The sequence below is a fragment of the Patagioenas fasciata genome, chromosome 15 (genome assembly GCF_037038585.1).
Source record: "Patagioenas fasciata isolate bPatFas1 chromosome 15, bPatFas1.hap1, whole genome shotgun sequence".
Classification (NCBI taxonomy): domain Eukaryota; kingdom Metazoa; phylum Chordata; class Aves; order Columbiformes; family Columbidae; genus Patagioenas; species Patagioenas fasciata.
The window spans coordinates 11,764,077-11,784,424 of NC_092534.1; the positions used below are offsets into that span (position 1 = coordinate 11,764,077).

The window sequence follows — 20,348 nt, forward strand, 5'->3', positions numbered from 1 at the left end:
CAGCCCAGTGTCTCCTCTGTCCTCTGGATCGTCTCGCTCCTTTGCCCAGTTAATTTTTTCCCACTGCTTGTGTTCACCCAAACCACAGTGAAGACTCTGCTTCCTTTTCCAGAGGAGAAAAGAGCAGGTACTGCCACTTCTGCCCCAGTTTCTACTGGGAATACTGGGTCTCTGCCTTACTTGCCTCTGCCCAGCCTCGCTGACCGTCTCCCCCCTCGCTGCCTCTCACACACGCACACCCAGACACTCCTTTTGTTGAGCTGAACGTATGACCTGTGAACTTCTCTCTGCACAAGCCCTCACCATCCTGGCCGACATCCCCCGCAGATGTGGGAACTCATGTACAATGAGCAGGCTGTGAGGTAAGACCGGGCATTGATTGATTTATTCAGATTTTGAACTTGTTTCCCACTCATGATTTCCTCGCAGTCCAGCTGCCTCTGTGGTGGGTGTGATGCATCTTGGAGCTGTGATGTCTTGGATCAGCAATCACAGAATTACAGAATGTCCTGAGCTGGAGGGGACACACAAGGATCATCAAGTCCAACTCCTGTCCCTGCACAGGACAACCCCAAAATTCACACCAGTGATCACAGCTCCTTCAGTGCAGAACTGGTCTGAGCGTCCTGCACCCTCTCTGGGAACCAGCCGGTGGAAAGCCCAGCCCTCCACTGCTCCAGAGCTGCTCCCCCTTCACCAGGAGTCCTGAGAGCCTGGAAGGAGGTGGTGAAGGTCTTGGGTCTCCAGCAAACCCCTTGCCCTGGGGCTGGTTCTGCTCTGAACGTGTGCTTGCAGGATTTAGAGAGGCTCATCTACAGAAGTGCAGAGGATGAGATGAACCGAGAAGCTCAGATCCCATGGCACAGCCATGGGTGCAGTCGCTGGCCAGACTCTGGCTATCCCCATGTCCCCACAAGGTCCCCGAGCTTCATGCAGTGTCTCTGCCCTGTCCTGGGGCTGCGTCTCAGAGCCGCTGCTCTCCCCTGACTGGCGGGTCCCTTGTCAGGTCCCCAGCAGGTGGCTGAGGATCCGGACCAGGGCGCATGATGGGAATGATGAGATCGTCCATGTTCGGCATCACCAAAATTTTCTGAAAAGAGGAATCCATAAAAAACAAGTAAGTGGTTTTGAATGCCATTACCTGACTGGTGACGCATCTGCTGGGAGCCCGGGTCAGAGACTGGGGCTGTGACAGAAGGTCCTGGGCTCTGTCCCCTGGTCAGCAATTGTCCCCAGAGGACTCCCAGCCCTGAATGTCTCTGGGCAGGGACAAGCAGGAGCCATTTTTCTTTCTCCTGCTTCCCGGTGTGCGCAGCTTCAAGGGCAATCAGGGCAGAAGGCAGGGACCAGCACTTCAAAGTCATTCAAATGGGCAGACTGTGGGGGAATTTGAGTACCTAAATATCCATGGGGACATTTCTTCTCTATGACCAGAGGTCTTAAAGGCAAGAGGTGGAAAACAAACCAGCGGGTACTGCATGATGGGAAATTGCTGACCTTGTGGTGGTAAATCTCCCAAACACGCTGACACTCCTGATCACCCCTGCTCAGGGCAGGGCTGCACGTATTGGGAGAAAACCACTTTTTCCAGTGCTCAGCGCACCAGCCCTCACAGCTGGTTACTCAGGTCATGTTTCTTGACTGTCTGAAGCTGGATAGACCAGATCAGATGCTGGCTTTCTGTAGAGATAACCCGGACCCAAACTGAGCTCTGTCTGTCCCTGCTGCCAGGGGACTTGCTGAGCCCTTTAGCAGAACAGGCACCTGAAATTCGTGCTGCAGCTTCTTCTCGATCCACTCGGTGACATGGAGGAAGGTCACCTCCCGCTCGCCCAGCTTCGGGCGCACCTTCAGCTCCAGCCGAGGTGGGACTCGGAAGCTGTACCTGCACGGGGAAAGGAAAGAGGCAGAAAGTGTCGTGTCCCCAAGCGCCAGTGCTTGCTCCTCAGCTGAGCCGCAGGGAGCACGCAGGGCTGGCAGGACACGCGTGGGTCCCCGCGTGGGAGGAAGAAGAGCCAGTACCAGACACGGTCTGTTGGTGGTGGGGGGATGTTCACGGCCAAGGTGCCTGCCAGCTCCTGCACCTCCACCGTCAGCAGCAGTGGAGTGTTGGAAACCTCCTCGATCTTCTTTTTGATGAACTCGTTTTCAGTGGCCTTCTGGAAATACTTGGACTTGGCGATCTTATCCACAAAGCGCAGGATCTTCCGGCTCGTGCTGTTTCCACTGACATGGCTAAAGCGAGGGGAACCACAGCTCAGCAGCGGAGTGAGACCCGGAGCCACCCAGGGTTTTGGCATCTCCCAGCCTGCTGTGCTCCCACTGGGGACAGGAGTCCCCTGGGAAGGGCTGCCATGGCATGCCGCGGTGCTGTGATGTGCCGGGGCGCCTGTGTGCGCCTTCCTGGGGACCCGTCCCCAAGTTGCCATGCTGGTGCAGCACTGTTCCTCCCCTGGCATCTCCCCACAGCGCAGACCCCAACAGCCCCTTACCCCTCTGTGCCGGGTGGGGGGACCCGCTCCCCCAGGGCTCCCATGGACTCTGCAGCGGTGACATCTTCCTCGTCGGAGGAGCCAGCGCTGGACGACTCTGCATCGCTGTCTGCCAGCAGGATCAGCCGTGGCCTGGCCCTGCGACCCCCAGGAGCGTCACGGGACTGTCCCAGGGCCAGCAGCCTCTCACCTGGCTCAGTCAGGAGGAGGAGCAGGATGAAACCAGCTGTGTGCAGCCTCCTTACCCCTCTCCGCCTGCCTCTGCTGGGCTGTTCTCCTCTGCAGTGCTCTCCTTCCCCAGCTTGCAGAGGTTCATCTTCGTCTCGAGTGTCATCTGCAACGAGCCGCTGTAGGTGACCTCCATGTCCACCCAGAGCCCTGCCGAGGAGAGGACGGGATGAGCCCCTGTCAGTGCCGTGGGGCCAAGGGCTGCTTGTGTGCCTGCCGAAGCCCCCCCACTTCGGGGACCGGGCTGGCACCTCCAAACAGCTGCCATGGAGGTCCCTGCTGCTCTGTGGGGCTCTCACCTCGGTCATTGATGGTGGGGTTGGAAGCACTGAGGACCGAGGGGATAGATGTGCCCATGTCGAGCTCCGTCAGTGTCAGCTCATTCATGAAATATGGGAGCTGATGGAGGGGAATCACATGGGGATGGTCACCACAGCTTGGCACCCACTGTGGGGCCTCGGGGACATGGTGCCTGTGGGTGATGTGATGTTCCTGCCTCTCACCTTGATTTTGCTCAACTTCTTCTGGATCTTGTTGGACACTTGCTCGGCCCAGTATCGCTCCCGGAGGAAGTCCCAGAAGATGCGTCCCACCAGCGCGTTCATCCAGGCCATGCCCGCCTCGCTGCGCCCGTCCTCACCGAGCTGCGGGGGTACAGGAGCCACCAGCCCCTGGGCTGAGGTGGGACCCACTGCTGGGTGCTCCCTGCCCCACCGCTCAGATGCTCAAACCATGGTGCTGGGAGGGAGGAGACGAGCCACAGGACTGGAAGTGGCTGCACACAGGGTCTGTCCGCCTCCGCTTTGTGCTTGTGTCCCACCCCAGTACTGGATTTGTCACCACATTTATCACTCACCTTTGTGGGTGTGGGGCTGCCCAGCGTGCTGTGAGAGGGGCTCCGCTCCGGGCTGCCCCCTGCCTGCGCCGGCGCAAATCGGGTCATGTAGGTGCTGTAATCCAGGAAAATGTGCTGCCGGACGCTTCCCGCCAGGTCCTTGGGTGGGACAGTGGAGGGGATGTCCTCGGTGCTCCCTCCGCTGCTGCTGCCGCTGCTCCGCGGAGCCGGCCCCGTCCCTGGGGACACGAGTGGGTCAGGATGGAGTGAGAGATGATGTGATGTGCTGCTCAGCACAATGCACACGAGGTGACATGCTGCCCATCCACGATGGCAGTGACCTGTCACCACCCTGTACTAGTGAGGGGGACCCTCTGGTCTCTCCCTGCTGCTGCCAACATTCCCAGTTCTGCTCTGGGCTCTTCCATCCACCCATGCTCACCACTGCCTACCATGGACTCATCGCTCTGGCACACATCCAGCTCCTGCCCTGGACCAGGTCCCAGCACAGAGCCAAAGCCACAATGGCCACATCTCACCTGCCCTGGTGTCACCACGGCTGCTGCCAGGGGTCCTGCGGGAGGCTCGCACGAGGTGCTGGTACCACTCCTCCTTCTCCCTCCCTGTCCGCCCAAAGAGATACAGACACCTCTCCCTGCCGTCCCCCGGCACGTCCTGGCCTGGCACCGGTATCTTCTTTGTCCCTTCATCCCCCTGCAGCTCCGTGTCATGCTGCTCGCTGGTCCGGCACTCTCCATCTGCCAGCTCGGGGAGGAGGATGCAGATGGGGTATTTCTTGTTCCACGTCCGCTTTCGGGCCAGGCTGGGTGGGCAGAGGAAGACCTGCAGCACCGAGAGCGGCAGTGAGGCTGGGCGTGCTGGGGGTACCCCAGCGGGGGCCCTTGCACCGCCGGGCTCACCTTGGCATCGGTCAGGTCATAGCAGCGGTGGCTGACAAAGGTGACATCGAGGATTTCCTCCTCGAAGGTGGCTCGGCGTGGGATGTTGCTCTTGGGGTAGGAGAGCTTGAGGGTGGCCCCATCCAGCGTGGCGAGCACCGAGTGTGTGAGCGAGGGGTGGAAAAACTCGGGGTCGTAGATGTGCAGCTGGTTCATCCAGCCCTGCATGGGGGCAGAGGGACCTGGCTGCTCCCCGCTGTGCTGTGCAGCTCAGCACCCGTGGGTGCTGCATCCTGAACCCCAGGGTCCCCTCCAGCTGTCACCCAGCACCCCATCCCTGACACCCACCTGGAGGTGACAGCTTTCCCGTGGCTCCCCTGGGAGCGGCTCGGGGCGCAGGCGTCCCCGCGGTCCCCGTGCCACTGGCGCGGGCTTCGGCAGGAGGAGGAGGAGGATGGCAAGGAAGCCCAGCACCAGCCCACAGACCAGTCCCAGGCAGAGGCCGGCGGCGTAGGGTGGCAGTGGCAGGATGAAGTAGCCGTAGGCGAGGAGAGTGATGGAGACGAGGGCTCTGCCTGGCACTGTGCCCCCCAACCGCACCGGCTGCGGCTCCGTTGGGGGTGGCAGCAGCTGTGGTTCGGCGTCCTGCTGTGCCACCTCCACCACCTGAATCACGTCCCCATAGGAGCAGATCTCATAGCGACAGTTCAGGGCGGGCTCCCAGGGGCTCCAGTCCTGCGCGCGCTGTCCCCCAGCCCCACGGCTGCCCCCCACCTCCTGCCCCCCAGCACCCGCCTTCGCCCGGGTTGCGGGGCTGCTCTCCTCGGCCATGAGGCGGCTGAGGCGGCTGAGCGGCTCCTGCACGGCCTCCGACAGCCGCCTCCTGGTCTCCTCCAGCCTGGCCTCGCGCAGCCGCAGCAGGGCGGCCCGGCTCTCCGATGGGGAGACGCTGGGTGAGGACGGGGCCGTGCGGGACTTGGCCGGGCTCAGCCGGGGCTGGGGACCCCGCGGGAGGTCAGCCAGGAGCATCCCCCCAGGCTGGGGTGACAGGGTAGGCTTTGTGTCCCCATCCATGGTGAATATGAGCCTGCAGCCGTCCCGGCCACCGCCATCCTCCCTGGTGGCGGTGGGATGTGGTGTTGGCCCGTCAGTGTCCCGGCGCCAAGGCGAGCCCGGGGACGGTGCCAGGGTTGGAGAGGTGTCCGCTGCCGCCGCAGCCTGGTCTGTCATCGCTCGCATTGCCAATGGTGCCGGAGCTGCTGGGGGGAATGAGAGGAAGCAGCTCAGCTCTGTATCACATTGTGTCCGTGCCCCGATCCTGCCTTCCCTATTGGCACCGCCATGAGCCAGCGAGCGAGGTGTCCACAGGGACCCTGTCACCGTGGGCTGGGTGATCCCGATTTTGGGATGCGCTTGGGGCTGCCAGCAGGCGGGAGGCTGGTGGCTGTCCCTGCACTTCCCGGCCAGGATGTGATGGACGAGGCACCACGGTGGGGTGAGCTCAGGACAGTGTGTGGGACCCATCTGTGTAACGAGGATAAACCTCAGCTGGGCAATTAGCAACTGCGCTTCCGAGAACCTGGAGCTGTGAGCCAGACCTGCAGCAACACAAGGGTAATTTTCCTGCTCTGGGACGTTATTTTGGTCCCAGTGTGGGTGCGGGGGCTGCGAGGAGGGATGAACGCCAGCAGGCAGGGTTCTCTGACTCCTCTAAATGCCTCTTGCTTAACCCACAGTGGTTTGGCCTTTGCTTAATGCATGAACCTGAGCAGAAACAAACCTGCACTGTGGCCCCAGCTCAGCACGGGGATGCTCTGGAAGCAGGGGCTCAGTAACCTCTGGTTTTACTGGAGGGGCACAAAAGTTTTCCTAACACTTGAAGTTTCTGTAGCCCTGAGAGTATTCCAAGCCATGGCAAAGTGTTGTCCTGTCTCCAACAGCCACTGCAATCCCTCCATCACCACACTCCTGCCAAAGCAACAGCGCTGGCCCCCTCCTGAGTGGGTTTGTGGGCTGCTCGAGCTCCATCACCCCCCTTCCCCTTGCAGCATCCCTGCGGCAGGAGTGAGGATATGGTTTCGGTGAGCCAGGGCTGAGCAGGACCTGCTGCCACCAGCGCTGCCCCCCGGGCTGCCTCACACCCGCATCTGCGGCACCCGGCATCTTCAAAGCACTTCACTGCCAGGAATTAATTACAGGCTGTGCCGCAGCTGCCTCCAGCACCGTTTATATAATCTCACGCTTCTTGGCTTTCGCTTTGCTTCTGATTTACAGGAGCCACTTGTTAACCCCAAATAATCCATGGATCATTACCCTGGTGGTGCCCAATACACAGCAGAAACCCTGGCATCCCCAGCCAGACGGAGTAGTCTGGGGCATCGTGCAAAGCACCGAAATGGGGATTGAGCAGAAGAAAATGAGTGGTGAAGCTGAGCCAGAGAATGGACACCTTCTCCAACACTGCAGGGCCCCGTACACCTCCCACCCAAGCACAGCAGGTGGGGGCAGCCAGGACCCTCACATTTGCCCCTCACCATGCAGGTTTCTTAGTGGTCTCGTGTCACATGCATCCCCAGTCTCCCCAGTGCTGCCCATCACCCTCCCCAGCCCTCGGCCATGCCTACCAGCAAGCCCTGAGGCTGTTCCTTGGCTGGTCCTGCCTGGCCACTGCTCCCCGTCCCCACCAGCTCAGGGGGACGCTGGGTTCCCTGCACTCAGCTCCGTGCTCCGCTCCGCTGTGCCTGGCTTTTCGTTACCACTGCTCTGGTATCCGTGGGTTTTAAAAGCTAAAAAAAAGATGACAGTTTCCTGAGAGACCATTAGCACAGTGGAAGACGAAGATAATAATAGCCTGGGTTTGTATAGGAGTTTTCATCTGGTGGGGACACCAAGTACAGCGGGGGCTATAGATATGCAGCCACCTCTGGGGACTGTGGGTGCCTGTGAGGGTGGGGACACTGGGGAAGGACCCCGCTGGGTGCCACAGCTGGGCCACCAGCACCCTGAGATGGAGGGTCCACATGGAGCAGCCCAGCAAAGGCTTTGCTGCTGGTTCAGGCTTCCGAGAGCAAATATCGAGCCCAGACGTGCCCCTGGAGTCAGCTCCTCAGTGTCAGTGCTCAGCCAGAGCTCGTCCCAGCTCTGATCCCAGGGATGTGCAGGGCAGGGAGATTCTCTTTGTTCCTTATAGGAGAAATTGCATAGGAAGGTCCTTTCAAGTATTTTCATCAAGCGCTGGGGGTGAGCTGGGTGGGCATGGCTGGGGGATGGATGGATGGGGATGGTACCAGCTTCAGACTTGGTGTTTGGGACACCCAGCCTGGGAAGGTGACATCTCTGCAGAGCCTTGAGAGCTGCGAGTGCCCCAGCTGGGCAAGGACACGAGATCCTAATGACTACCAACCCTTCTCACTGCTCTTCAAAACACCAAATCAATGAACACCAGCAAGACTCTCCACTGGACCCAGGCTCCAAATTTCCACTCCTTGCTCTCAGCTCTGCTTCAAATTCAGGGCTTGGACTTCACCTGACACAGAGACAGGCTGCGGCCTGGACTGGCTGGTATCTTCGAGCATCACCCCCAAAACGCTCTGGTTGTGAAATCAGGGAGAGCTAATAGAAAATTAATTGGCAGCAGCCGTCTCCAGTTGATGAGTGGTGTGGGTGGTGGGGGCGCAGGGCTGGCACTGCTGGCAGGGACGGTGGCACAGCTCTGCCTGGGCACAGAGGAGGCTTTCGTCACCCAGCCAAACAAGCTGGAAATCCCTCATCTAATTATCTCCACAATATACCGCTACAGCAACCAAATTGCCGTGGTTATTAGCACTGTAATTGGAGAGCTCTCAGCATTTTCCTGTGATTAAGGAGTGTGGCGCTTTGAAGAAAGTCTCACTACAACCTCAGGACATAACTCTGAGCGACGGGAAGGGCAGCGCGGCATCCCAGCTCCATCTTCTGCTCCATCTTCTGCTCCCACTTCCAGATCACAACGCTCCTTCTCAGGGGATTTACTGGTGAATACTGGAGTGGATTTCATGCTGCTGGGAGGGTGAGGAGCTTTGGCACCACACAAACAGCTCCAGGGCAGCTGTACCTTCTGGGATGCCCCAAGACGGCCAGCCTCAGCACCCAGCACCCTCTTTGGTCCCCCAGGGACCCCTCTCACAGCCTCCCAATCACTCTGTGCTGTCCCAGCGCCTGAGCTCAGCTCTGCCTCCACTACGGACTTTGCGTTGCCTTTGCACCTCCTCGTCCTCTGCCTGTTTTCCTGAGACTTTTGTGTCCCTTGTGGCATGGTCCTAGCAGCTCGCAGGAGGGCTCCCAGCCCTGGTGTCACCAGAGGAAGAATCCGCTGGTTCACTCATCTCTTCCATTAGCATAGGCTCAGCTTCTGAAAAGGCTTTCTGGTCAGCAGCAGACATTCAGGCAGATGATGCTGCCAAGACATGGAGTCCTAGGGGCCACTGTAACTCCTACCACTGGCTGAAAAATCTGCACCCTGAAGGTGTGCACATCCCTCGAGTCTATTTGGAGCCTTTCCTGACAGCCGGCTCCTCTGATCTTGGTGGATCACAAGGAAGGTGCTTTCAAAACAGCACGTCACTGGTTCTCTGCACGGTGACACGGCACGTCCTTGGCTCCCTCCCGCCCCACGGTGCTGCAGCAAGATCCTCTTCCCCCCCTGCCCGGGCGTCTGCCACAAATCATCAATCCCCGGGGCTGGAGCGGGGAGCTGAGCCTGCCCGGGATGAAAGCCTGACCTAATTCATAGTGGCAGCATCCAGCGGGCAGCAGCACCACCAGCACGGGCCCCACACGGGGTTTCCATGCCGGGCGCAGCCCTGAGGTGAGCTCCTGGTTGATGCACATGTCCATTGGCATTTGGGATCCGGGACCCATCCAAGCGCTTTGCTGCGGGCTGCAGCACTCCAGCAGTGGGGCCAGCTCCTCCGCACAGCCCTGAAGGGCTCTGGTGTTTTTCGTCTTGCACCATGGAAGGTGTGATTTCCATGAGAGCCCACTGCATGAGAACTCATCCAAGGGTCCTCGGATAAAACTAGGGAAGAAGAGACTCGCGGTGCCTGTTTTTTTTGGAAGGAAGAGGGAGCCACACACAGCTCATTGGCTCCAGAAGCCTGCCGAGGAGTTGGCTGCCTGCGGTTCACCTTCAAAGCCCTCACCTTGCCGCATGCCTGGCCGCTGCCACCTCCTCCAGAGTCACACGCACCCAGCAAAGGGACACAGCCCAGACCCTGTGTCACCTCCCCACTCTGCCTGCCCTGGGGGATGTCCCCATGGGTGACCACTGGCTCTGCGCTCCTGGGGTGGCGAGATGGGTGGTCCCCATGGCTCTGACCCCAGCGTGTGCATGGTGGGGGAGCCCCCAGTTCATCCCAAGAGCTGCCCAAGCTCCATCACCCAGAGCTGCTGAGGGAACTGGAGCTGCCCCAGACCCATCCCCGCGGGTCCTTCGCTCCCGCAGCACCGGTACCTGGGCCAGAAGGGGCGTCCCGGTGAGTCGGGGGAGGGTCGGTCCTGGTGCTGGAGAAGGACGAGCAGTCCCGGTGCCACCGGGGAGACGGGTTGGTCCCAGTACCGGAGGAGAAGCGGTACCGGGGATGAGGGGAAAGGCGGAGGGTCAGCCCCGGTGCTGGAGAAGTAGTGGACCCTGTGCTGGGGAAGAAGAAACGATGCCGGTGCCGGCGCTAAAGAAGACCGGCCGGTCCCGGTGCCGGGATCCAAGGGCTGATGCCGGTGCCGGGAGAGGAGGGTCGGTGCCGGTGCTGGGGGTGAAGAGCCGTTGCTGCAGGCTGGGTCCGTCCTGGTCCCGGTCCCGGGTGCCGATGACCGGTGCCGATGACCGGTGCCGGGCTGGAGCTCACCCGGCTCCAGCCGCCGGTGCCGGAGCATCCGCAGGACCGCGCCGGGTCCTCGCCCCGCCCCGCGTCCCCCCCCCCATCCTCCGCCCCGCATCCCCGGGAGCCTGCGCGGGGCTGCAGGGCCCGGCATTGCCCACGGAGGATGGGGGGGCGGAGCTGGGCCCCCCCGCGGGTACCGGGACCCCCCGGTATCGGCTGCCCCGCAGCGCCCCCTGCCGGCCGCGGGGCGGTGGCGGAGGCGGAGGCGGAGCCGGGGCGGGGCCGGGGCGAGCGGAACCGGGCCGGGGCGGCGGGCGCAGCCATGTCGTTCTGCTCGTTTTTTGGGGGCGAGGTGTTCAAGGATCACTTCCAACCGGGTGAGCGGGGCGAGGCGGGGAGGGGATCCCCGTGGGTCCCCCGTGGGATTGGGGCGGGTTCTAGGGGATCCCTCCGTGGATCCAGAGGAGCAGGGGGTATCGCCCGAAAAGGCGGAGTTCTCCGGCGTGAGTGTGTGGCGGGGTGGGGATGTGAGTGCTCCTCCCGTGGGGCACCCTCCACCCGTGGGGACCGGGTTCGGGATCCCCTTTCTGAGGTCCTTGTCGAGGAGTCCCCCCGTGGGGGTGGGGAAGATGCTGGGGGTCCCCGTAGGGGCTGGTTTGGGGGGATCCATCCTACAGAGGAGCCTTATAGGAGATGTGGGTCCTTCCCTGTGTCCCAAAGCCCCCGCCTGGCCCCGGGGCGCTGGCAGCAGCCGCTGGGGTGTCCCGTGTACCCCATTGATGTGTCCCCACTGCTGCGCCCCTGTCACTGGCAATGGCTGCTGGGAAGCGGGGTGGTGGGGCTGCCCCCCAGCACTGACCCCTCTCCTTCCCCCTTGCCCCCCAGGCATCTACGTCTGTGCCAAGTGTGGCCACGAGTTGTTCTCCAGCCGTGCCAAGTACGAGCACTCGTCCCCTTGGCCGGCATTCACCGAGACCCTCCGAGAGGACAGCGTGGCCAAGCGCAAGGATCGCCCGGGGGCTCTAAAGGTGATGAGGCTGAAGCGCTTGGGAATCAGAAGAAAAAACCCAACCCCACAGGCCTATTTTCATGAGCCTGTGAGCTGAGAATGACTGCTCGCTGTTCAACCCTCTCCTTGCACTTCCAGGTGTCTTGTGGCAAGTGTGGCAACGGGCTGGGCCACGAGTTCCTTAATGATGGCCCGAAGAGGGGGCAGTCCCGCTTCTGAATATTCAGCAGCTCACTGAAGTTCCTCCCAAAAGGTAAAGACTGTGGCTTGGCAGCGGTTTCAGCCCATGTAGTTATTTTTGGGGAAGCTGCTGATAGCAGTGTGTGTGTGTGCGATGAACTGCTTTTGGGTGGGGTAGCTGGTTCTTTAGATAAGCCGCAGAGCAGCTCGCACCCTCAACAAATCTCGCATGTGTGACTTGGCTCAGTGGGGGCTCCCGAGCTCCCGCGGTGAAATATGGAGGGTGCTGGAGCTCCCGGATGCGGCCGCAGGTCCCTGAGGGGCAGCTGAGATTCTGGGGTTTCTGCTGGGGGTGCAAAGCAAGGGCAAGAGCTCCTGTGCTGGCAGAAACGGGGCTGGGAGAGTTTGCTGGGTCACTCCTTGGGGAAGTCAGGTGGGAGCTCTGAGAATTGCAGGTGCCCCATGGGTAGGGAGTCTGGGCTTCTTGCTGTTGGGGTTATTGTGATGTTTGTGTTCTCTGAGTCAGAAAAGGCTTTGGGAGGTCAAGTTCAGGACAGCACCTCAGCCACGACTTGCTGACCTGCTTGTTGGACTGTGATGACTGTGAGATGTCAGCTGTGTGTAGCATAAAAGGGACTGGGGGTTCTGGAGCAAGAAACACCAGCCCTGATTATTCCTCCCTGCTCTTTTAGGCAAAGCAGATGAGGACGTGCAGGAGAAGTAAGCGAGCTGCTCTGCTTGGCACACTGCGCTGGGGCTGAGCCTGCCGTCACGCCAGGGGATGCTCCGGCCCATCAAGGGGGCACTGGGAGCAAGAGAAACCCTGAAGAAGCTCCTGGTGTTCCCAGGCTGGTTCCTTCTTGGGGCTGTTCCAGTCCAGGGTGCTGGGAGGAGCACGGGGAAGGCGAGGGGGAAAAGCGGTGCTGAAGGTTTGCTGGGTGCTGGGTTGTGTGACCTGTGCCCGAGGGTGTGTCACACAAACTGGGGTGATGCAAAGGCTGCAGCTCTTCGTTTTACCCGAACTTTCCCCCATCTGTTCTCCCCAGCATCCTCACCTCTGCTGGTAGCAGCTACTACTGAGTCTTTTTGGGCTTTTTTTTCCATTAGAGCAGGTCCTGCCTCTGCTGACGGATTCTCTGTTGACTTTAGCTGAGCCAGGACGCATTAAAACTCACACCGAAGCAATCCAGAGTCACTCCACAGGCATTTCCAGGGAGTGAAGCTGGATTAGCTGAGGTCAAAGTCTGGGTTAATCTCTGGTGCTATTCTGGGCTGGGATCATGGTATGAATTGCCCTATATAAACCCTTCCAGGGTGCTAGGGCAAGGATGATTTTATGACTCCCCCACAGACAGCATCCAGATATTTTACCCTTCTACCCATCCTGCACACAGTAGAGACAGTTCCAGATTTCCTGTGTCCTCTGGGCTTGGTTCTGACTTGGCCTTACACCAGATTTATCACTGTGCTATAGGCTCCAGTGGCACCACTCTGTGCCATACACAGGTGCAGGGGAGGCCGGTGTCAGCTAACGGGCTGCGCTTTGCACAACTCAGGCTTTAGGAATCGCATTTGCACTCCCTCTGCACTCGGAAGGGCTGCGACACTGATTTCTCTTTAATTCCACATCTGATTTGTGGCCTTCCCTCCCTGCCCAGAAACCAAATCCTCCTCTTGGGAATCAATACACAAGGATTTTGCAGACGGTGAAGCCTTTTGCTGGCCCATGGGGCTGGTGGTGCAGCTCTAGTGCAACATGTTGATGCTGTTCTGGTGCAGCCGTGCTCAGGGTCATATCAGAAGCTTTTCTCAACACGCGTTTTGCCTCAGTCTCACTGCTACAAGGGCACCAATAAAAAGTGCAATGCACCAGCTCTACCTGGAGCTCACTGCTGGTCTTGTACCTCTTTCAATACTGAAAATAAAGCACTGATTCACTGTGTTGGAGAAAGAACCTCTTTTAAAAAGCACTGGTGCATCTGCCCGGTGTCGGTTGCAGGGACAGGGAGGCTGCGTCGGTGGGGGAATCAAGCACAGGGAAAAGCCCTGGCCAGGGGGCTGAGAGCAGATACCAGCTGGAATCTCTGTCTCCAGCTGCAAACCTGAAGTGCGAATATGTTCTGACAACGCAGAAGGCTGGCCTGAGGTTGGTGCGTGTGGTTTTATCCTGTATCTATTACTGTTACCCCAGGTTTTGCCATGTGAAAGGGGGATGCTTATGTGTTGGAGATCTTAGAGCATTCCCAAGGTCTGAACTTTCACTGGGGAAGCATTTTTTTCCCAATTGAAGCTGGTTTTAGCTTGTTTCATAGTGCGCTCTTGATACCTTCTGGGCTGGCAGGGTTTCTGGGCAGAGGGCATACAAGCTTTAGCAGTGTCTCACAATAGTTTCCCTTCATGAAACTGTCTACAAGACTGGAAGCTACAACCCTCTTTGCTTTGCAAAGGTCTCTTCACCCTGTCAGAGCTGGATACTGGGTTCCTGGAGGATGGAAACTTAAGCTGAGCTTTGCCCAACTCCAGTTCCCTCCTCCAAGGGAGTAAAGTCCTCTCTGGAGCGCGGGAGCCAGTGCCACGTGTCCCTCCTGCTCTACCGCTGGCTCGTGTCCCGTGGCATTGTCCTCACCGCTTTCCCTGTGCATGGGACGATCTCCAGCCCTAATCAGTTTCCAGCCTGAAGGTTCAAGCTGCTTTTTGACCAGTTAATCCCCTGATCTTCTGCTTTGCCCCTGGTCTGGTGATGCCCACGTGAGCCTTGAAGGGCAGGAGCTGCCCCTCTGCATCCCACCCTGGAGCATCGGTCCCCGGGACAGGGACCCCTCCTGCCGCGCTGCCCCTCGCCTGCTGGGGAGGAAGGGATTTTTAGGGGGTGTTCCCCTGAGATGCTGCAGTGGAAGGGACCCTCGCTGGTGGCAAAGGGACAGCGATGATTCCTCCCGCTCATGGGCCCCGGTTGCGCTCCCCCACTGCCTGTGCAGTTCGTGGACGCAGGCACAGGAGGGTGCAAGAGCTTTTCCTTCTCCCAGCCCTTCCCGAGGCGCTGCAGGGAGGGAAGGATGAGGCTGGGGTGATGCAGCAGTGTCCTCTGTATTCCTGTGCATCCACCTGGAGGAATATTGTCCAGAGCCAAAAAATGTCAGGATGGTTTAAATAGGGATGGGAGATTTTCCTGGAAGTCCAGTGGAGCTGGGATTTTGGCAGGGGATCAAGGACTTGAGGCTGGAGCATGGTGCTGAGGGTGCAACTTTTCAGGCACAGATCCCATCCCTGCCCCTGAGCACCCTGAGATGTACCAGGAACCCCCGGGTCCTTCATCCTTCCTCGGAGCCCCTCGGGTGCCCTGAGCATCCTCAGCCCTTCCCTTGCGCTGCAGCACCCGCCATCCTCATCACCCCCACTGGGCTACTGCCCCATCACCCGCGCCATTCATCTTCATTCTATTATTACACTAATGACAATTCTGCCTTAATAAGAGGATTTTGCTTAGTTGGACAAAAGCGGCCCCATATCAATGATGCGAGTTTAGTGAAATTGAATTACGTTACCAGGCCGACACAAACTTCTCTGGTTGTTTAAAAAATCATTAATTTCCTCTGCCGTAGCCTCCAGCTGACCTCCCTTTTTAATTTTTTAAATTTTTTTATTTGCATGCCACGAAGAGGACCTGCCTCTTTGACCCTCCTCAGGATGGCTCCGGCGGACCAGAGCACAGCAAGATTTAAATTAATTCTCCTAATAAAGACGACAAGCCCTATAGAAATTATGTTACACAAGGCAAATGAAAATGACCTGGAGGCATTAGGAAGCTCTGATTATTGTTTTTCCTTGGAGCCAGTGCAGGAGGAGTGAGCCGGCTGGCCAGGCGGTCACCTGCCTGCACCCCTCTGCTTCTGCTTGGAATTTTCACTTGTGTTGCAATGGGGCTGCCAGGCTTTGCAGGGGTGGCTCCTTCTTTTTTATTTGTGTCCTTTAATTTTAATTAAAAAGCTATGATAGTTACAAAAATTTTAAAGACTTAAAAACTGCTACCCATCCCTGATTTCCCAATGATGCGGGGCTGTTGGGAGTCGCGGTGACTCCCCGTTGCCTGCTCCATCCCAGGAGCTCACCTGCCCCTCAACACATCTAGCAACAGCTGGGGAAAATTAAAGGCTTATTCCACTTCATTTGCCAATAACAACTCCATCTCTCCTTATTCCGGGCTGCCCCCCAAGCCGAGATGCCGCTCACTGGGTGGAGGGAATTGCCGACCCCCTTCCTGAGATTCATTTAATCCTCCCGGAGCCACGAGGTGGAGAAATTTGTTTTCGGTTTGTGGTGTGCATTAATTAGGGAGATAATGACTGGAAACGTTCAAAGCGAGTCTCAGCGTGTTGGAAAAATGTTTAGCCCAAGGAAAATTTAAATATTCTTTTTTTTTTTTTTGCTTCCCAGCTGTTGAGATCCAACTTTTAAAGGCAATTAGGGTTTATTTGTTAATCAGTCATACACTTGCTTTGGGTTCTCATCTCACACTCTCAAGTGCACATCACTTCTAATCATGAGCTTCATTTTTGCTGTGGTGCGGCCGCCTTCCCGCGCTTGGCTGCTGGTTGTGCCAGGACATGCCGGGAGCTGCCGGCACTGCCGCCCTTCCCCTCCCTGGCCCCAGAGTCGCGGCCACCATGGTCCCCTACTCAGCCAAAGCGCATCCCGAGATTTTGGGGTGGCTTCCTGCTCTAGAATGAACCAGTCCATCGCATGCTGAAGCAACGTTGTTGGTCAAGAAACCAGTTTCTGGCATAGCACTATTTGTAGTTACTTTTGCTTTCTCTGAGAGAGGTGTAGACATGAACCCCTCGTCAATACATTCAACTTTCTGTTTAGCTATAGCTTTATTCAGCATGACTGCAGGTAAGGGAAGCAGCAAACCATTGTTGAAGCTTAAAAAAATTTGAAAAATAAGTACAAAGGCCTAATATTTGCTCTGAAACTGTTTTGTTTTTTTTTTTCAGGTAATACCATTTAATTTAATTATATGGATTTTTTTCTGGCTCTGCAGAGTCTGCCCAGGGTGGGAATATTCACCCCCAGCCAAAACCCCATCCTTTACCATGGGTGCAGCCAGAGCCGATACCAGCTTCCAAAACAGCAGGGCTGGTGCAGGGATGCCCGCAGCACTCCTGCCTTCCTGTGCTGGGGAAACTGCCCCAAAATACATCACATACATCCTGTGGCCATGGGGAAAGGCACCAACAGGGAAAGCTGCTCTGAGCTGTGTCAGCATCACTCCAGCCCTCCCAGCATCGGTCCAGCCTTGCACCAGCATCACTCCAGCCCTCCCAGCATCACTCCAGCCCTCCACCAGCATCACTCCAGCCCTCCCAGCATCACTCCAGCCCTCCCAGCATCGGTCCAGCCTTGCACCAGCATCACTCCAGCCCTCCCAGCATCACTCCAGCCCTGCACCAGCATCGGTCCAGCACCGCAGCTTCTCCTGTGGCCACTCTGATGGTCCACGACCCAAACCCCCCCGGTGCTGGGCGATGCCCATCCAGGGCTCTCCTCTGCGATCCTCGTGGTGTGCGCTTTTAATCGATTCACTTTACTGTCTTCAATAATGATTTGTTGCTTGTAAAACCACTATGATTAACTGCAGTTTAGCCTCCTGGTTTCATGTCTTATCATGTTTCATCTCACACAAAAGACATTTACAGTCTATTTTCAACTTCAAAGCAAATGCTTCTTGCGTGAGTATTAAGGAAGGCAAATATTTAAGCAGAACCTGTATAGTATTAGCGTCTCTTGATGTTCCCTGCTGAGCGAGGATTGATGACTGCCTCAAAAGGCAGGTTTTTCCTATTGTTTTATGCACCAGTGATTAATATTTCATGTTCCCACTGTTACGTATTTGCTGGCTGGCACTGGCCTACCCTGACAGTGCTTTCTTTGTGTCTTACATGTCCAGCTTTTATGCACTTCAACATAAGAAGTGTGACTCTTGGCAGGGCCCTTTGGTCTTATTGAAGCCTCCTGCCTGAGTTTTTTCAATTAAAAGTTCATCTCGATGGGGTGAGGGCCCCTGGCACATTCTCCGGCTCTGTCCTGTCACCTCGGGGTGCTCTGCCCAGGCCGGGCCCCTTCGCTGCCCCAGTGCTGGGGTGGGTGCTGTGGGCTGTGGCCACCGTGTCCATCCACACCTGCATGGGGACAGTGGGGATGGCACCGTGGGGGCCAGATCCTACAGCAGGAGGAGGATGAAGTTGGATCTTGCCCTGTACAGAAGTGTAGAATCATTTTGGTTGGAAGAGAACCTCAAGATCATCAAGTCCAACCATTAACCGAACTCAGGCACTAAACCATGTCCCTAAATGTCACATATTAGCCCTGCAGAAATGGGGGTTATGGATCAGGGGGAGAAGCCGCTCCCATCCTTGGTGCTGCTCTCTGCTTGGTGCATTATGCGGCATCGGCATTGCCCAAGCCTTTTTCGGTGCTACCATCACCATCCAGCACCAGCCATGGTGGGATTTCCCCTCCCCAGTGCCGGGGGAACAAATGCAGCATTTGCACTGAACTCACCAGCACTTCCACACCACAACCCCCCAAAAACCCCGAGTTCCCGGCCAGCCTTGTCAGGGCAGAATGAAAATAGCCCAGGACCAAATTCCTCTGCTTTGAACACGATGACACACTGGCGTGCATTTGTCTGAACACTAAACATATTAAGGCCAGGAACTGTAAGGGACGACTCTGCTTATCATCCAGCTCGGAGTTAATATAATTCAATTAGCATGAACAGTAAATATAGCTCGTTTTAATTTAGATGGAGGGGTTGCTGTGGCTCAGTCCTTTAATTTCAGGAGTAGGGAGGCTGTGGGAGGACTGCCAAGAATTTCTGCAAACCCCATGTTTTCTGCGTGGCCGTGGGCTGTGGCTCCGGGTGCTCCGCAGTGGCAGGATCTGTGTCCTTGGTGAGCGGCACCCGGCGAGGGGCTTCATGGAGGACCAGGGGGAGACGACGTTTTTTCGCATTGTTATTATATGCAAAATAAAGACTGGAAAGCCATCAGGAGGGAACAAGCATTGCAATCTATTTAAAGAGGGAAAGATCAGCTCGGGAGAGACGCTGGAGACATGTGTCTTCAGGGCTGTGCTGCGTTCTTTGGAGATTATTTTAAATGCATGCATCTTTTCTGCATCACAGTCTATCTTTGTTCCTCTCTGACGTCTTGAACCAGGGCTGGTATTTTACGGCCGTGGCTGCGCCTGCCAGCAGCACAACAGCTCTGCTGGAAATTAACTTCTCCGCACTTAAAAAAAATAATCTTGCAGACATAAAATTCAAAGTAAGAGATCAAACTAGTTAATCTCAGCTTAATTTAAGTCGCTGGCTCTGGCAAGCGAAGCATCAAGGCTCTGATGGGGATGAAATGCTAAGGAAACGCTCAGGGCAGGCAGGAGTTGCTGCCACATCGTGTGTCTGTCCATCTGTCCGTCCAGGTGTGGGGACATGGTGGGGCTCCTGCTGTCTGTCCAGACGAGCTCACCCTGACCGTGGTGCTTTCCATCCATCCAGGACGGCGGGACAGATATCAGGTGATCTGGTGTTTTCCCAGTAATTCTGGCTCGAAGCGAGCGGGGTTTGTGGTGCCAGTTTGCATGAGTGCACAGGGGGTGAGGTTGGTGATGGGTCATGGGCTAACGAAGCTCATGGAAAACCTCCTTCTCTGCCGGCCGGGCCAAGTGCAATGTTTTCTATCATCTCTCCTGACATTACCGCATAACTTAGATTGCCTTTAATTAAAATAGCTCATTTCACTGATGGCTCCTCAGATGCAATACTGGAGATTGTCCGTTTTTCCTGCTAAGCCCATGCACAGCCTGGCCTGGGATGTCTCCAAGGATGGGGCATCCACCACCTCTCTGGGCAACCTGAAATCTGCCCTTTCCCAGCCCAGAAGCACCAGCTGATGGGCACGGAGATCTCAGCCCTGCTTGCCCCCATGGTTGGCAGAGCTGGATTTATCAATTGGGGATGAGCCTGGAACGTGGACCGTGCTGGAGCCAGGCGTGAGCTGGCTGAGAGCTCTGAGAAATGGGCGCTGGGGGCCCGATCCTGCCTACACAGGTGCAGCAGGGAGTGCTGGGCAGGGCTGAGGGCACTGACAGGGCTGAATTGGTCCACCTGGCTCAGGCATCACCCTGAGCAAGGATAAAGGAGGGAGCAGGCAACCCTGGCCTCTCCTGCAACAAAGTGAGCTGCAGTTTGGGGCAGAGGCTGTTTAGGGGTCTCTGTCAATGCTTTGATCCCAAAGCACTCCAGGCTGGAGTCACCAGGACCAAACCCTCATCCCAGTGGTCCCATTTGGTGAGTGGATTCTCCAGAGCCTTGCAAGGGGCTCAGCTCTGTTAAACCTCTGTTAAGCCCTGAGACCTCATCTTGTGCGCTTCATTGTGTATTTTAAAAAATGAACAATAGATGTCGCATAAATGCAAGTCAACATCAGGGTGAAATGTTGACTGTGGGGTGGGAGCTGCAGCGTGTGGTCCCTGGTCTGGGCGGTGGATCCTGGGGGTGCTGTATCCCCTGCCCTGAGTGCACCCACAGTCCTTAAAAAATGCCCTGTTTTGTGGGTGCCTCAGTCTTGCAGAGGCGTGGGAGCCCACGCAGGTCTTTGCAGGGAAACTGTATTGCTGGGGCTCATGTCCATCCCCAGTGGGACCTGTCTGGATGGCGATGGCTGGAGGTGTTGGAAGGGCTGCAGCTCTGTGCTGTTTCCCCAGGACAGGGTCTGCTGTGGTCCCTCAGGCTCTTGGCGAGGGATTTTTCCCTCCAGAGCAGAGCAAAGCGATGGGTGCATTGGG

At 57.3% G+C, this 20,348-nt stretch overlaps 2 protein-coding genes across 2 annotated transcripts; one reads left to right on the plus strand and one right to left on the minus strand.

The window, feature by feature from the left end:
• Positions 1 to 363: 363 nt before the first annotated feature.
• LOC136108753 (testis-expressed protein 2-like) lies at positions 364 to 10,464 on the minus strand. The gene is given in 13 exon segments (XM_065850864.2): positions 364 to 1,090; positions 1,765 to 1,885; positions 2,023 to 2,235; positions 2,493 to 2,630; positions 2,738 to 2,870; positions 3,020 to 3,119; positions 3,224 to 3,420; positions 3,423 to 3,794; positions 4,095 to 4,398; positions 4,476 to 4,676; positions 4,803 to 5,713; positions 7,079 to 7,240; positions 9,946 to 10,464. Coding segments are annotated over 11 exon segments (2,796 nt in total). The 5' UTR covers positions 5,694 to 5,713; positions 7,079 to 7,240; positions 9,946 to 10,464; the 3' UTR covers positions 364 to 964.
• A 105-nt stretch (positions 10,465 to 10,569) lies between these two features.
• Positions 10,570 to 13,443, plus strand: MSRB1 (methionine sulfoxide reductase B1). Its single transcript, XM_065851069.2, has 4 exons — positions 10,570 to 10,689; positions 11,198 to 11,340; positions 11,460 to 11,574; positions 12,194 to 13,443. Exons 1-4 carry the CDS (start codon positions 10,635 to 10,637, stop codon positions 12,223 to 12,225), a joined length of 345 nt encoding a protein of 114 aa, XP_065707141.1. The 5' UTR covers positions 10,570 to 10,634; the 3' UTR covers positions 12,226 to 13,443.
• Positions 13,444 to 20,348: the final 6,905 nt, after the last annotated feature.